The sequence below is a fragment of the Bos grunniens genome, chromosome 10 (genome assembly GCF_055505025.1).
Source record: "Bos grunniens cultivar Pamir isolate PY7600 chromosome 10, Bosgru_T2T1.0, whole genome shotgun sequence".
Lineage (NCBI taxonomy): Eukaryota > Metazoa > Chordata > Mammalia > Artiodactyla > Bovidae > Bos > Bos grunniens.
The window spans coordinates 44,823,711-44,840,769 of record NC_141174.1 but is presented as its reverse complement, the minus strand read 5'-3'; the positions used below and the strand labels follow the sequence as shown (position 1 = coordinate 44,840,769).

The window sequence follows — 17,059 nt, the reverse complement described above, 5'->3', positions numbered from 1 at the left end:
CTGAGCATCAGATCCTGTAGAACCATTGATGTGGCCTAATGCTCAGGCTTCTGACAACTGGCATAGTTTAGCAAACATTACAACAGTGAGGTAATGTATTTAAATATAGCATAGCTGGGTGGTTAGGTATTTTGATTGTGGAACCAGGACCCGGTGATGAATCCTGGCTCTGTCCTTTGCTGATTGGGTTACTTTGGAAAAGTTACTTAACCTTTCTGAGCCTCACACTGCTCATTTGTTAGAGTAGGAACTAATAACAGTTCACACCTCATTGTGTGTACTGAGGATTCAGTGAGATGACCAAGCAAAGGACAGGGATCAGAGCTGGCAGTTACTAATTGCTCAAGAAATGTGAGCTATTAATAGGAGGAATAACAGTAGTATTAATGTAATAACAGTAGTAGTATTTACTTGGGCTCAGCTCAGGGGTTTCCTTATTTACCTGAATCAACTAAGGCGCATAGAAGAAATAGACCTTTTTGTTTTTTTTTCATCTTCTGGTTAACAATATCAAACAAAAATGTTTTAAGATTTGGTTGTTTAAAATATTTTTGAGACATATGAATCCACTTAAAAGATTAAAATGAAATATATGTTAACATTTTTTCTATGTGCTGAAGGCTTCCTATAGGCTTTCATGGAGGAGGGGTCTCATATCCATTTATTGTGATGGAATGCTACTGCAGGTGCAAACGTTTCAGAAAATTTGTACTAAGAATAGAACAAAATCTAAATATTTATTTAGCTAGATGCCTAATCTAATATCTTTCTCCTAATATTGTAGTGTTAACAAAATTCTAGTGAATTCAAAGTGCCTGACTTGTGGGTTCTTGTTTTACCATCTCATTATAACTAATTTTGTTTATTAATTATACAGAAAATACATTGACCAGATCTGAACATTGTTAATTGATAAAACAAATTACAAATAGCTTCTACTGAATTAAATATCTGAGGGCTGTATTTCTAGGGATTCTACTCACAATTGCCACAGGGTCATTGCTGCGGGTTGCGGCCAGACTGAACTTTTTCACGTGAGTGTTGGTCTCCAGAGCCTTTGCAAATTCCTTCAGGGTTGGAATTGGAATGTTCTATGAGAAAGACACAGATTGTTGATGAATCCTTCTATAGCACCTTCACCCTAAGCTCAGGACCCACAGCTTTTACATACAGCAGGTCCCGGACCTACGCATGAGTTTCGTTCTGAGAGCACATTCCTAGGTCCAGTGTGTACGTAACTCCAACAAAGTTAGCTTAGGTACCCAACTAACACAATCAGCTAGATAATACTGTGTAACAGGTGTATAATACTTTTTCACACAAATAATACATATATAAAAAACAAACAGAAAAAACAAATGTTTTTAATCTTACAGTACAGCACCTTGAAAAGTACAATAGTACAGTACAACAGCTGGCACACAGGGGCTGGCAAGTGTGTGTGCATCTTTGAAAGTTCACAATTTGAAGGTTCGTATTTTGGTGACTTAGATGTACCTTAGATTTTATCCTCTCTAAAAGACATCGATCGTCCATCTCTAGCAACCAACCTATCCAGAGCCAATAGCACCACTTAGTGTCCAATAAGGGAATCTAACAGTGTGACACTCGGGCATCACTTCTGTTTATCCTCCGAATTATGCACACACCACCCTTCCCTCTTTTTCTCTTTCATTCTCTATATTCTAGCCAGACTAGAATTAAACTAGCTCTAACTCATCTTTCAAGACCCAGCAGAAATATCACCTCCTTTGTTTATTGATTCTCTTAGGCAGAATCAACTTCCCTTACCTGCAATTTCGCAGAAATCGGGGGCTTACCACATCACGTTATAATTATCCGCCTAGTGTTTTGCTCCTAATTTAAGTTCTTCAGAATCGAGACTGAATGAATCTTATTCCCCCTTCCATAGCACTTAGCACAGTACTGAGCACCGGAGAGGCAGGCAGTACGGGGCACAGCTAGAGGCTACCATGAGTTCATGGAGCACTACAGGCCAGCTCTGTGACTGGGGACACTGGAGTCTTTTAAAGTCCCACTAAGGATTAAATGAGATAATGAATTTCAAGTATTTAGCAACGTATATGTCACATAGCTAGTAGTCAATAAAAATTAGTTGATATTATTAAATGCTAGAAATTGGTCTAATAAGAAGGAACACAAAAGTGTCAGCTAGTGTTTTCTCTTTCCCTCATTCTTTCTCTCTCTCCCTCTCACACACAACACAATTTCTCCTCCCTTTGAGAGTGCTAAGACATTGTCAAAGCAGAAGTGACTTCAGAGAATAGGCTATAAAAGACATTGTGGCTTTCAGTTTACTCTCTCTTTTTCTCCTGGGTCATTTGCTCTGGGGGAAGCAAGTTGTCATGACGTGAAGATATGTTGGCGGCCCTATTAAGAGGTTCATGTGCTGAGGAACTGAGGCTCCTGCCAACAGTCACATGAGTGCACCCTCTTGCAAATGGAGCCCCAAGCCCTGGTCAAGCCTTGAGACGACTGCAGCTCTGGCTGACAGCTTTACTACAGCCTCATCTGAGACCCTGAGCCACAGCTACCCAGCCATGTCACTCTCAGATTCCTGACACTCGGAAATTATGTGAAATAATAAACTGTTTGTCGTTTTAAGCCTCTAAGTTTTTGGGTAATTTGTTCCTCAGTAGTAGATAACTAATAACAGTTGTTTAACACAAGTACTGTAATTCTTTTCAAAGAATTCTAGAAATAATTCTCTTTTTTTAAACCTACTTAATTTATTTAAAACATTTATTATCATTTTTTAACTTTTTATTTTATATATTAGAGAATAGCCAATTAACAATGTTGTGATAGCTTCAGGTGGACATCAAAGGGACTTAGCAATACATACACGTGTATTCATTCTCCCCCAAACTCCCTTCCCATCCAGGATGCCACATAGCATTGAGCAAATAAATCCACTCCTCTGAATAGGATATTTTGCCTCAAAATCAGCGACTATAAAGGATTTAGAACATGTGTAAAGGCAGGCAGTCATCTCCAGTAAGTTTTCTGACTGAACGATAAATCAAGTGACTGACAGCAATCATAATGAAATACCTTAATGTTGTTGAGGTTGACTTCTTGCAAGCTGGGGTCATTGGCTTTCATCTGCTGTAGACTTACTTCCACATTTGTGGGATTGGGTGGTTCCTCAAATACTGGCTTGACCTTTTCACCTTTGACCACATCTAAGACACAAGTTTAAATTTTAAAAATAAAATGTAAGGTCTCTCCCATAAAAATCAGAGACAACTTCTCCCCAAATGACCTTGTTTTCATATGTGGTGATTCCAATAATATTCTAATATCAGTGACAGCAAGCTTATTCTCAACTCAGCAAGCAGAGGAATGGCGTGGCTCTGAGTTACAGCCTTCCAGGTTAGTGTTTTCAGCTGCAATGAGAAGTCTCAGTGGTTGATGCTCCATGGAGCCAAAAGTGCAGGAGGCTCTACAGCAAACTCAAACTCCTAAAAGAATATCCACAGGTAGTTATAGCTGCTCCATACGGACCTCTTTCAAACTATAATAACCAAACCAAAGAATCTAAGATGCACAAAAATGAGTTCCTTTATTTCCTAAACCTTAATTCTCCCCTGGCCCATCCTCTGATTTCCATCTTGGAGCTCTAATTTTGAGGATGGTATAGGAAGAGAAAGGAATAGAAGAGAAAAGTGGAAGAATTCTCAAAAGCAGTTAACACAAAATGTTTGCAATGTATGTAACACACAAAGGGTTCATGTCTCAATACACACAGAGCTTCTACAAGGCAGTAAGATAACCCAGTGGAAAATGAACAGCTAATGATCAGAGGAATCTCTATCAGTCAACCAAAAAAATATAAAAAGTAATTAAATTCCGAGAAATTTAAAAATAAGATACCGTTTGATTTGCCAAAAAATGTAAAAAGATAATATTCACAGTCAGCAACAACGTGGATGAAAAAGCATTTTCATATATTGTTAGTGGGAAGGAGAGATATTCCATGTACAGAAATATTCAGTGTTGTCAAGATATCAGTTTTTCCCAAATGCAATGCAATCCCAATCAAAATCTCAGAAATTTAGTTTGCAGATATTAAAAAATGATTATAAAGTTTATATAAAGAGGAAAACTACACAGAATAGCCAGAACAATATTGAAAGAGAAAAACAAATCCAGCAATTCAACCTAAAGAAGACTTAAAGCTATAGGAAGGAAGATAGTGATATTGGTGAAAATATGCAAATATATCAGTGGAACAGAATAGAGAGCCCACAAATAGACCCACATAAATAAAATCAATTGATCTTTGACAAAGCAGCAAAGGTAAAATAGTGGAGAAAAAAGTAGCCTTTTCAACAAATGTTGCTGGAACAACTGGACATCAACATGAAGGAAAAATAACAGAATCTAGATACAGACCTTATGGGCTTCTCAGGTGCTGCTAGTGGTAAAGAACCCACCTGCCAATGCAGATGTAAGAGCTGGTTCAATCCACGGGGTGGGAAGATCCCTTGGAGGAGGGCATGACAACCCACTCCAGTATTCTTGCTGGAGAATTCCATGGACAGAGAAGCCTGGCAGGCTACCTACCATCCATAGGGTTGCAAAGAGTTGGACACGACTGAAGTGACTTAGTACGCACACACAGACTTTACACTCTTCACAAAAATTAACTCAAAACAGATCATAGACCTAGATTTAAATGAAAAACTACAGAACTCCTAGGAGATAACATAGGATAAAATCTAGATGACCTTGGGTTTGAAGATGAAGTTTTAGATACAGCCCTAAAGGCTTAATCCTTAAAAGGAAGAATGGATAAACTGACATGCATTCAAATTAAACATTTATACTCTGCAGAAAATACTCTCAAGAGCAATGGGGAGAAAAAGCACAGACTGGGAGAAAATATTTGCAAAAGACACATCTGATAGACTCACAGATATAGAGAAAAAACTAGTGGTTACCAGTGGGGAGAAGGAGGAGGCGAGGGACACTATATTGGTATAGTGAAAAAAAAGGGTTGTTATGGGATTATTTGAAATCATGTGTGTGAATACATCAAGGCTGTATATTGTCTCCCTGTTTATTTAACTTATATGCAGAGTACATCATGTGGAATGAATGCCGGGCTGGATGAAGCACAAGCTGGAATCAAGAATGCCAGCAGAAACATCAATAACCTCAGATATGCAGATGATACCACCCTTATGGCAGAAAGTGAAGAGGAACTAAAGAGCCTCTTGATGAAAGTGAAAGAGGAGAGTGGAAAAGCTGGCTTAAAACTCAACATTCAAAAAACCAAGATCATGGCATCTGGTCTCATCACTTCATGGCAAATAGATGGGGAAACAATGGAAACAGTGACAGACTTTATTTTGGGGGGCTCTAAAATCACTGCAGATGGTGACTGAAGCCATGAAATTAAAAGATGCTTGCTCTTTGGAAGAAAAGCTATGACCAACCTAGACAGCATATTAAAAGGCAGAGACATTATTTTGCTGACAAAGGTCTATCTAGTCAAAGCTATGGTTTTTCCAGTAGTTGTATGGATGTCAGAGTTGGACTATAAAGAAAGCTGAGTGCCAAAGAATGGATGCTTTTGAACTGTGGTGTTGGAGAAGACTTGAGAGTCCCTTGGGCTGCAAGATCAAACCAGTCAATCCTAAAGGAAATCAATCCTGAATATTCATTGGAAGGACTGATGCTGAAGCTGAAGTTTCAATACTTTGACCACCTGATGCAAAGAAGTTACTCATTGGGAAAGACCCTGATGCTGGGAAAGATTGAAGACAGGAGGAGAAGGGAATGACAGAAGATGAGATGGTTGGATGGCATCACTGACTCAATGGACATGAGTTTGAGCAAGCTCTGGGAGTTGGTGATTGACAGGGAAGCCTGGCGTGCTGCAGTCCATGGGCTTGCAAAGAGTTGGATGTGACTGAGTGACTGAACTGAACTGTGTGAAACTTTTGCAATTTGTAAAATATTATATAATTTAAAAAATCTTTGATTCCTTAAAAAAATCAGAAAAAAGATACATATGATAAAGCACTTATCCAATATATACAAGAACTCTTAAAACTCAATGATAAGGAAACAACATGATTTTAAAAATAAGCCAAAAATGTTGAGAGATATCTCACCAAAGAAGATATACAAATGAAAAATAGGCATATGAAAAGATGCTCCACATCATATGTTATTAGGGAAATGCAAATTAAAATAGTTACACACCACTACATACCTATTAGAATGACCAAAATCCGAAACATTGACAAAACCAAATGCTGGTGAGGATGTGGAGCAACAGAAATTCTCATTCATTGCTCATGGAATTCAAAACCAAACATCTTACCATAAGATTCAGCAATCATGCTCCTTTATGTTTATCCAAAGGAGTTTAAAATTTATGTCCAAAATCTGAACATGGATATTTGTAGCAGCTTTACTCTTAATTTATAAAATTTGGAAGCAACTAAGATGTCCTTCAGTAGGTGATCTGATAAACTGTGGTATATCCAAATAATGGAACATTATTCAGTGTTAAAAAGAAATGATCTATCACTGCCACATGATTTAGCAATTCCACTCCTGGGCATATGTCTAAAATAAGCAAAAACACTAATTTGAAAAGACACATGCATCCCCATGTTCACAGAAGTATTATTTACAATTGCCAAGATATGGGAGCAGCCTAAACATATATCAACAGATGAATGATAATATATACACATATGTACAAACAAATATGGGCTACTACTCAACCATGATAAAGAATGAAATTTTACCACTTTACAACAACATGGATTAACTTGGAAGGTAGTATGCTAAGTGAAATAAGTCAGACAGAGAAAGACAACTACTTTAAGATGTCACTTATATGTGAATCTTAAAAGAACAAATTAGTGAATATAACAAAAAGGAAGTAAACTCACACATACAGAGAACAAACTGGTGTTTACCAGTGGGGAGAGGAAAGAGGGGAGGAGCAAGACAGAGAATTAAGAATTCTCTTAATTAGAGAATTATTTTAATAGAGAATTAAGAAGTACCAATTCTTATGAATAAAATAAACTATGGGATATATTATATAACATAGGGAATATAGCCAACTCCATGATAATATATAATAACTATTAATGGAGCATAACCTTTAAAAACTGAATCACTATGCTGTATACCCATAACTTATATAATATTGTACATCAACTGTTACTGTTACAATAAAAAAAAAGAAAGACTCTATCAAATCTTGAAAAGACACAGAGGAACCTTAAATGCATATCACTAAGTGAAAGAAACCAGTCTGAATAGGCTACATACTATATGATTCCAATTATATGACATTCTGGAAAAGGCATAATGATGGAGAGAGTTAAAAGATCAGCAGTTGCCAGAGGTTAGTGGGGAAGGAGAGATGAACAGGCAGAGCACAGAGAAGTTTCAGGACAGTGACACCACTCTGCCTGATACTGTAGTGGTGGAAACCTGTCATTGTGCATTTATGCAAACCCACAGAATATACAAACCCAGCAAAGAGCCCTGTTGTAAACTTTGGGCTCAGAGTGATAATGATGTGTCAGTGTAGGTTCATTAAGTGTAACCTACAATGGTTCATTAAATGCACCACTCTGTGCAGGATATAGCTAAGTGGAGAGGCTGTGCATATGGAACGGCATATCTCGGTACCTTTCTCTCAATTTTGCAGTGAACACAAAACTGCTCTAAAAAAATAGTATTTTAAAAAGTTAATGATATGTGTGTATGTGTATGTATAACAGCCCAGTAGGCTATGCATCAGACTTTTTTTTTCATAATAAACATGTTGTCAGAATGTTACATTTTGGTATTGAGATTAAAAGGATGAATATTTTTCATTTGTATGCATAAGAAACCAGAAGGAAAATAAAAGGAATATTGCTCACTGTCTGGGTAAATTACCCAGTATAAATGGTGGTTGACAGACACATTGCTGAGACTAGAAAGCATTGCCAAAGTCACCATCAGAGAGAATAAACTATAATTTTATTAAGAAAAGCTGTGATCTTCTGTGAGTTTTCCTAACAGCTGTATCACACTGTACTGAAATTATTTGATTATTGATCCGTCCCTCCCACAGATAGATAAGTTCCTTTGGGCAGGCACCATCTCTTTTACCTTTGTACCTAAGCCTAGAACGTTCCTGACAGTAAATATTTAGTAAATGACTGATGAATGAGTAAGTGAGAGAGGCTAATGAAGGGTACATTTCTCCAGAAAATGGTGACAAAGAAGAGAGTGGTCTGGAATGTTCTGTGGCAAATCCACACCAGTGTGTCTTTCATGCTCTCTGGGGGACGTAGGTACTCAAATTCTAATGACAAACATCCATTATTGAGACAAAGAGGCACTCGAACAGAGAAGGAAATTTATCTAAAATACTACAGGAAATCAACTCTAAATATTCTTTGGAAGAACTGATGCTAAAGCTGAAGCTCCAATACTTTGACCACCTGATACGAAGAGCTGACTCATTGGAAAAGACCCTGATGCGGGGAAAGATTGAGGGCAAGAAGAAAAGAGGGCAACGGAGGATGAAATGATTGGATGACATTGCCGACTCAATGGACATGAGTTTGAGCAAACTCTGGAAGACAGGGAAGCCTGGCATGCTGCAGTCCAAGGAGTTGCAAAGAGTCAGACACGACTTGGCCACTGAACAACAGCAACAATCACAAACATCCATAATTAAGACAAAAAGACGTTTCTCGAATAGAGAAGGAAAACTTAGCTAAAATACTATAGCTAATTAAAGCGTCATTATGACATAAAACTCTCCTTTCTGTGCTAAGCAAACCTTTTTATCTGTCATTTCCTCCTTTGACTGAACCTATCAGGAGAGAATTTGCCTGCAATGCAGAAGATCATGGTTCGATTCCTGGGTTGGGAAGATCCCCTGCAGAAGGGATAGGCTACCCACTCCAGTATTCTTGGGCTTCCCTTGTGGCTCAGCTGGTAAAGAATCCGCCTGCAATGTGGGAGACCTGGGTTCGATCTCTGGGTTGGGAAGATTCCCTGGAGAAGGGAAAGGCTACCTACTCTCGTATTCTGGCCTAGAGAATTCCATGGACTATATAGTCCATGGGGTTGCAAAGAGTCAGACACGACTGAGTGACTTTCACTTTCACCAGGAGTGTGTTCTGGGCAACACACACTGATCGGTACTAGTCACACTGCCAGACAGGGCTCCCAGTGCTGGCCACTTATTCTGATCTGATTACTCACAGCCCAGTGATCCTTGGTGAACTGACAAAATCCACCTTCAAAGCCTAAAAGAATTCCAGACTCCCCAGGGGCCCAGTCAACAAGCCTCTCTCCTATCAGCAACACCTGGAGGCTCCCAGGTTTCATAAAACCACATATTTCATGTCAACTTACTTCTCACAGGCCCTTTGCCACCTTTTGTGTTGGTTGTTTCTTCATCAAACTTGGGATTGTTGAGCAAATTGTGTACTCCAAGAACAGCTGAAAAGCAAAAATAATCTGTGAATAAAACTTAAGTTTGAGAAAGCTTGTTAAGATATCCACATTGTTAATTTTCCCTTTGCAGAACAATTCTTCATACCATAAAGATAAGTCTCTTGACCTCACTTGCCTTGCAAAGTGTGTGACACATGTATAGTATTAAATAAGCTTTTTTTTTAATCCCTCCTCCTAAGATCACTAGCATTCTTCACATCTTTCTACATCTATATATCTGGAGTCGTGTAGGATCTGAGGGACAACGGTCTAGTGAAAGTGAAATCAGCAAATGAAAATCTGCTTAGATCTCCTAGTTAAGTAGATTCATCCCTATGTTTTCTCATCTGTAAAATTTGAACGTGGGACTGAGTCTAATGATATTTTAAGCTCTAAAATTATATGGACTAGTATGTAGTAGTTTTTCTGGAGACAAAGGGCTGAAAGATCATGGTCCTCTTTCAGTGTAAGCCTCCCCATTGCTTTCATCTCTCAGTACCGAAAAGAGTGGTTCTTTTCCCTTTTAGAGCATCCCAGGGTGGGAAATAAGAGATGTCGGCAAGGCAATAAAAGGTCCGGTAAGCAGGCTGAGATTTTGAGTCACCTGTACTACACAGAACTCACACCAGAGGGCAGTACAGTATGCAGGAGACAGCACCGGCCATAACTGAACACGGAGCAGGCACTAACTGCCACTGCCCACCCAGCTTTCCCTTCCTTAACGAACTCCAGGTGAGAAATTCCAGGAGGCCTACTGGGGGAGGATCCCAGAATAATCTGCCAATGGTGGCAGGGGCCCACCTCTGAGTTCCTCATCCGCTGTATACTATACTCTAGAAGGACTGCCCATATAGCCAACAAAGGGTAAATGTTCAGAGCTAGCGAGTGTAGGGGTTTAGAGGAGCAGTCAGGAGCAGTCAGCCTGAGTTTAAATCCTGACTCTGTTATGTACTATCTGTATGGCTTGAGAAGTCATTAAATGCCGCTAAGCCTCAGTTTCCCCAACTGTAAAACAGGGATAATCATTACACTTTACCTATTACAAGGGTTAAATGACTTCCTATGTGTTACGCACTGTTCTAAGTGCTTTACAAATTCTTGTTAAATAAATAAGAATTTGTCACTGTGTTTTTGGCCTTGTCTAGGGAGAATAAACACAGGACTCTGAGACCATCCAACAAGCATATCTTGCTTTGGCCCCATATTCACTATGCAACTTATGATTATAATTTCACTCCCCTTGTCAAGTTTTACTTTTAGAATAAGGCAGAGTTGGTTCTCCTGGGAGGAAGGAGATTATTATTACTCATGTCTTCCAATGGAATAACAATGTGAAAATTCTTGCCAAAGCTGTGGACTGTTTTTCAAAGCACCTCTATCCTGTGGGGACCTAATGACCCTAATAATACAGATTTCCATCCAATCAGCACACAAATACGTGGGTACATGCATGGAATCTTTTTCAAAGGAAATACAAGAAACGGGAGGAAGCTTATATAATTCATTACATATTATTTTGTACTATTTGGGTTTTTTCTTTAAAAAAAAAAAAAACTTTTTACTTTATATTGGAGTATAGCCAATTAACCAGAGAAGGCAATGGCAACCCACTCTAGTATTCTTGCCTGGAAAATCCCATGGACGGAGGAGCCTGGTGGGCTGAAGTTCATGGGGTCGCAAAGAGTCGGACACGACTGAGCGACTTCACTTTCACTTTTCACTTTCATGCATTGGAGGAGGAAATGGCAACCCACTCCAGTGTTCTTGCCTGGAGAATCCCAGGGACGGGGGAACCTGGTGGGCTGCCGTCTATGAGGTCGCACAGAGTCAGACACGACTGAAGCGAATGAGCAGCGGCGGCGGCGGCAGCTTAGCCAATTAACAATGTTATGACAGTTTCAGGTGCACAGCAGAGAGACTCAGCCACACATACACATGTATCCATTCCCCCCCCCCCGAAACTCCTCTCCCATTCAGACTGCCAATAACACTGAGTGGAGTTCCCTGTGCTATACAGTAGGTCCTTGTTGATTATCCATTTTAAATATAGCAGTGTGTACATTTGATCCGCAATTCCCCCCTAACTATCCCTTCCCTGGGTTTTTTCTATCTGTATGTATAACCAATTCACAGTTCACATATAATAATAATTATTATTATACTGTTGCTATTGTTAAGAAAACTAGAAAAAATGAGCAGACTGGGCTGAATATGGATGTACTTTATTGGGGAAATATAACAGTAAAATGGGTTCTGCTCTATGGTTAGGTTAATATAACTAAGTGGGAATCAAAAACAGTGACTGTGGGAAAGAACAAGACATTTTGTGATGGAAATGGAAATTTTGTGATTATAAAACGCCAAATGTGAAGCTCTTTTGAAGGCATAAGGGCTGTTATTTTGTTGTTTAAATTCTCAACACTCCTTCATATTTCTTCTCTTTGACTTCTCACCGTAACTCTTGGATTTTGTAGGATAGGTGTTACTGTGGGTACTTTTCAAATGAAATATGATTTTACATTTTATAGCTGAGATACAGTGAAATGTTTGCTCAGAGAGCTTAGGTGACCTGCATCCAGCCTCTCAGCTGCCTAATGGCTGAAGTCAACTTGATACCATAGTAACAATCAACAGTGACTGACACAGGGGCTCAGAGGCTGTTCCAGGGGGTCAGTGCATGTCTGGAGGTCACAGAGCTAGACAGAAAAGCTTCCCAGAGCTGAGGACTAACCTGCAAGGTCATAGAGTTCAGTGTCGGAGGCGCTGGCCAAAGCTTCTTCCAGTTCTGGGTCCAGGGTCACCTTTTCTTCTTTATGAGTTTCTATGGGCTTTTCTTTGGGGATAAAGACTCTCCCTTTAAATCAGAAGAAAAACAAAAGCATTGTGTGCTGCTGCCTTGTTCTAGGGGAAGTGAACTAACCAGAGAATGTACAGCTCTGGTCATTAAGAGCTGAAGCATTAAACCAATGCAGGTCCAACCAGGATTAGTGGGTTAGTGACATTGGCATCATCTCAGAAATTAAGGAATCCTGGTTAGACATGCTCCTGGGTCACTGGTGGTCTTCCTGGGGCCCTGTACACACCTCACTCTGATCCTTCCACTCTTTCTGGAAAACTTGTTCTCTGCTCCTTTAACCCAATCATGTGGCTTCTCCTAAGCTCCCCTGAGCAGCTGTCCACCCCGTCTGGACCCCTATTTATTACTCTGGCTGCTCCTGGACACCTAACCCCCTAAGAACCATCTGCAGATTAATCTGGATCAGGAGTTAATTCACCATAGCTGCTCCCCAGACCTCTGCTCCGAGAACAGAAGATGACAGCTTTCCTCTTGTTATTCTCTCACTACCCTAATACTGCAAGCTAATTGGCCTTTTATTGAAGAGTTGACATTACAATTAATTTTTTCCTTCACCATTGGTCTAACAATAACCATGCTGCCATAGAAACAGCTCCATGTTTCCACTGCAAACCTTGGTTATTTGCCCAATTTGTCACTGCCCAACCTTACTTTCTTAATAAAATGACACCATCAGTGGTTCACGGGGCACTGGATGCACATGGTTCAGAGCCGCCATGACGCTGCACAGGGAAGGCAGCAGCCAAGGAGCTGGCACTCCTGCTTCCGTGGCCCCAGCACAGAAGCTGAGATGGCATTCATTCCAATCCATGTTGTCCAGTGCCTGCCCCATGCCAGTTTCTGTGCCAGGATGCAAGAGAGACACAGTCCCACTGCGGATCTCAGATTCATGTGACACACACACAAAACTGGAAGTAAGCAAAAGGATGAATGCTGTCACAGTGCTACGGGAGCAATAGAAGGATGTCATGATAGAAGGAGCATGTTTTAGACAGAGGTCAGGGAAAGCTGGAGGCCCTGACATTTAAGCTGGGACTCTCAGCAGGTAAAAAAATGGGGAGGCAGGTGAGAGAGAAGAAGACCTTGGGGTGGGAAAAGAACTTGGCAGGTTTGGGGAATGGAGTGAGGACAGTGGGGCTGAGCTTAGTGAGGGGAGGGGAGATGCAGTCAGAGAGGTGGGCGGGGTGAGCTCTCCATGACTCTGAGCACCGTGGCAATGGTTTGAGACAGTAAGCAGGGAATGACATGATCGGATCTGTGTTTTAAAAAGACAATGGATACCACGAGGTTATCAGTGATTCCAGTTGTATTTTGGGGACCAAGTCACTGTTACAGCTGAGGAACCTGGATAGGGGATTGGTAGCCACTTTTCCTCCAAAGGGGAGCTCAGGGTGGGGAGCTAGGGAGGAAGATTTTCCTGTCTTAGTTCAGAGCTCACTCCTTGCTGAAGGAACATCCTCTTACTCCTCAGGCCCCTTCCAGGTCTATCAGAATGTTTCTCACTAGACCACATGCTCCCTGAGGGCAGGGCAGGGTCTGCCCTGTGTTCCCAGCACCTGGCACAGGGCTCTGAGGCCAGGAGGTGGCTGGTAGGTGCTAGAGGAACAGATGATTAAGTGCACTGGCCTCTAGCGGAAGCATCTAACAGAGGCAGACCCGGGCAGACACCTGCGACTGAGACAGGCCCTGGTCAGGAGGAACACGCCAGCGCTTGATGCTGCTTTACACTTCCCAAACTGCTTCTTTAGGGCTTACATTTTTTTTTTTTTTTAATGAAACGAATTTGAATACCATTACACTCTAAGTATTCAGTTCATTTTGGGCTTCCCAGGTGGTGCTAGTGGTAAAGAACCCACCTGCCAATGCAGGAGACTTAAGGGATGCAGGTTAGATCCCTGGGTGGGGAAGATCTCCTGGAGGAGGGCATGGCAACGCACTCCGGTATCCTTGCCTGGAGAATTCTATGGACAGAGGAGCCTAGTGGGCTACTGTCTATAGGGTTGCAGAGTCGGACACGACTGAAGCAATTTAGCACAGCACAGCACATTCAGTTGATTAGCCTATGGGTTCCTTTTTCTGTCCCCTTACTCAAGCAGATTATTACTTTTTGTGGCTAAGCAGATTTTTTTTTTTTTAATAAATTATGGTTACCTGTGTGGGTTTCAGAAGCCAGATTCACACTTTTCTAATGACAATATTCTCTCTTTTGAACTGGCAGCTTCTTTTGTTGTTCTTGCTGTTCAGATCTTTAATTTCTCTGCACATTAGTCTGTATTTTTTAAAATTTTATTGAAGTATAATCAATTTATAATATTATATCAGTTTTAGGTATACAAGAGTGATTCAATATTTTATAAATTAATTATATTTAAAATTATCACAAAAGAATGTTTATATTTCCCTGTGCTATACAATACATCCTTGTTACTTACTTTATACATAGTAGTTCGTGTTTCTTAATCCCATACCTCTATCTCACCCTTCCTTTCCTTTCTTTCCCTTCTGGTAACGACTAGTCTGTTCTCTATTTGTAGCCTACATCTTCTGCCATGGTTCTTTTTTTTTTTTTTTAATAGACTTCATTGTTTGGAGCAGCTTTATGTTAGCATTGGGAAGTACAGACAGTTCCCATGACTGCCCTGCCCCTCAACCTCCCCTCTAATGACAGCCCACAGCAGTGTGTACTTGTTACAACGGCTGAACCTACACTGACATCATTGTCACCTAAAATCTACAGTTTATATTAGTGTTCACTCTTTTTTTAAAACTTTGGGGTAGCTGCTTTATAACATTGTATAACAAAGTGAATTAGCTATATATATAATATATATATCTCCTTCCTCTTTGCCCTTCCTCCAACATGTCCCTCATCCTACCCATCTAAGTCACCACAGAGCAGCGAGCCAAGCTCCCTGTACTATGCAGCAGGTTCCCACTGGCTATCTCTTTACACATGGCAGTGCATGTATGTCAATCCCAATATCCCAATTCATCCCAGCTCCCTCCTGGGCCATGCCCACATGTCCATTCTCTAGGTCTGTCTCTATTCCTGCCCTGCACATAGGTTCATTTGTATCAGTTTTCTATATATGTATTAATATATGATACTCTTTTTTCTCTTTCTGACTTACTTCACTCCACCTAAATATCCATCAACAGATGAATAGATAAAGAAGATGTGGACTATATACAATGGAATATTACTCGGCCATAAAAAGGAACACAATTGGGTCATTTGTAGAGACATGGAGGACTCATCCTTGGTGGTGTATGGTCTGTGGGTCTGGACATGTGTCCACACACCTATGTCCACCAGCTACGATGCTTTTAATCCTACTGAATCCAGTTCAGGCTTAGTTCCCACTGTCAGGCCAGTTCCCTCACCTGACCCTCCACAACAATATACTGGGGTACTTACGTTGTCAGACTGCACCTGTGGTCCTTACCTTTCTTTTCTCCGGTGAAGGGCACAAAGTCTTCCCTGTCTTTCTGCTCCAAAGCCTCCTTCTCCAGGTACATAAGGAGGTGTTCGCGGTCAAACGGGCCCGTGGCTGCTTTCTGTGTCTGGTCTTTCTGTCGAAATCCAGCTGGCAGCAGTGCACTCTGATGAGACAGAGGAATGAGCAGGAAAGGGGGTGTCTGATATGTTTTCCCTCCCTGACCCCTGCTGTGTAGGGGGAACTTGGGCAGAGCACACCTCGCAGAGATGAGGGCTGGAGCTCTGGCATATCTTTGAGGCCCTATTCACTCTAACATTCTGTGTTGACGGCGGGTGATCCCAAAGAGTCAGGCAGAACTCAGGTGGCTGAAACAGCCTCAGATTGCTGCAGCTGCCTTCTAGAACAAGCCACCCTTCACAGCCTCTTTCCTTATAGATCCCACTTAGGTTTGTCCAGCAGTGCTCCCAGGGATGCATATGGAAGAGCCAATATGGCCACACTCTCTTCTTTTTTATTTTTAATTTTAAAAAGGTTTTTTTGGCTGTGTTGGGTCTTCATTGTCTTGTGGGCTTCTCTAGGTGTGGCACTCAGGCTTAGTTCTTCTGAGTCATGTGGGATCTTAAGTTTCCCATCCAGGGATCGAACCCATCTCCCTTGCATTGGAAGGTGGATTCTCAACCACTAGACCACCAGGGAAGTCCCCACACTCATTTCTAATCTCTCCTGGGAAACATCCAAGCTGGTAAGTGAACATTATGATAGCTATTGATATCTGCTTGATGAAACATAGAGGTATCTCTTTTAAGTTTAAAAAGCAAAAAAAGATACTTGCATTTTTTAAAGTAAAAAAAATTCCAAATTATCTGGCATTATAGAATATCATATAAATATTTTAGTGGATGTTTTTATTTATAGTAAAATCACTATTTTAGATGTCTCTGCCTCTGAGTTTGAGATAATACTAGCAGGGCTGAAGAAAGTGCTTGATAAACATTATAACAAGCTATTTACCTTTGTAAGAGCTCATAAAAACATGAAATGCTCCATTTAAATCTATTTGATATTACAGTTACAGTTATTCTAATATATCCATTAGTGTGAGATCACCAAGATTTTAACTTGTTTATATATATTCAAGAAATGAGATATTAAAAATATCTGCTTTGGGGGCTAAAGATTTGGTTTAAATACCATCTCTGACATTTACCAGGTTACCAGTATGGGATCTTATGTAAATTACTTTTCCTGGTCTGTCCCCTTA

General features: G+C 40.5%; 1 protein-coding gene across 4 annotated transcripts in view; it reads right to left on the bottom strand.

Annotated features, from left to right (window-relative positions):
* The window catches only part of TMOD2 (tropomodulin 2), a 48,189-nt gene that overhangs the window by 14,051 nt on the left and 17,079 nt on the right, over positions 1-17,059 (bottom strand). For 3 of the 4 annotated variants that reach the window (XM_086320944.1, XM_086320945.1, XM_086320947.1), the window contains exons 3-7: positions 15,805-15,961; positions 12,233-12,355; positions 9,421-9,507; positions 3,076-3,206; positions 984-1,091 (exon numbers count right to left, since the gene is read on the bottom strand). In XM_086320944.1, coding sequence (XP_086177070.1) covers positions 984-1,091; positions 3,076-3,206; positions 9,421-9,507; positions 12,233-12,355; positions 15,805-15,961 — 606 coding nt within the window. The remainder of the gene's footprint in view (positions 1-983; positions 1,092-3,075; positions 3,207-9,420; positions 9,508-12,232; positions 12,356-15,804; positions 15,962-17,059) is intronic. The other variant, XM_086320946.1, reaches the window with a different exon arrangement.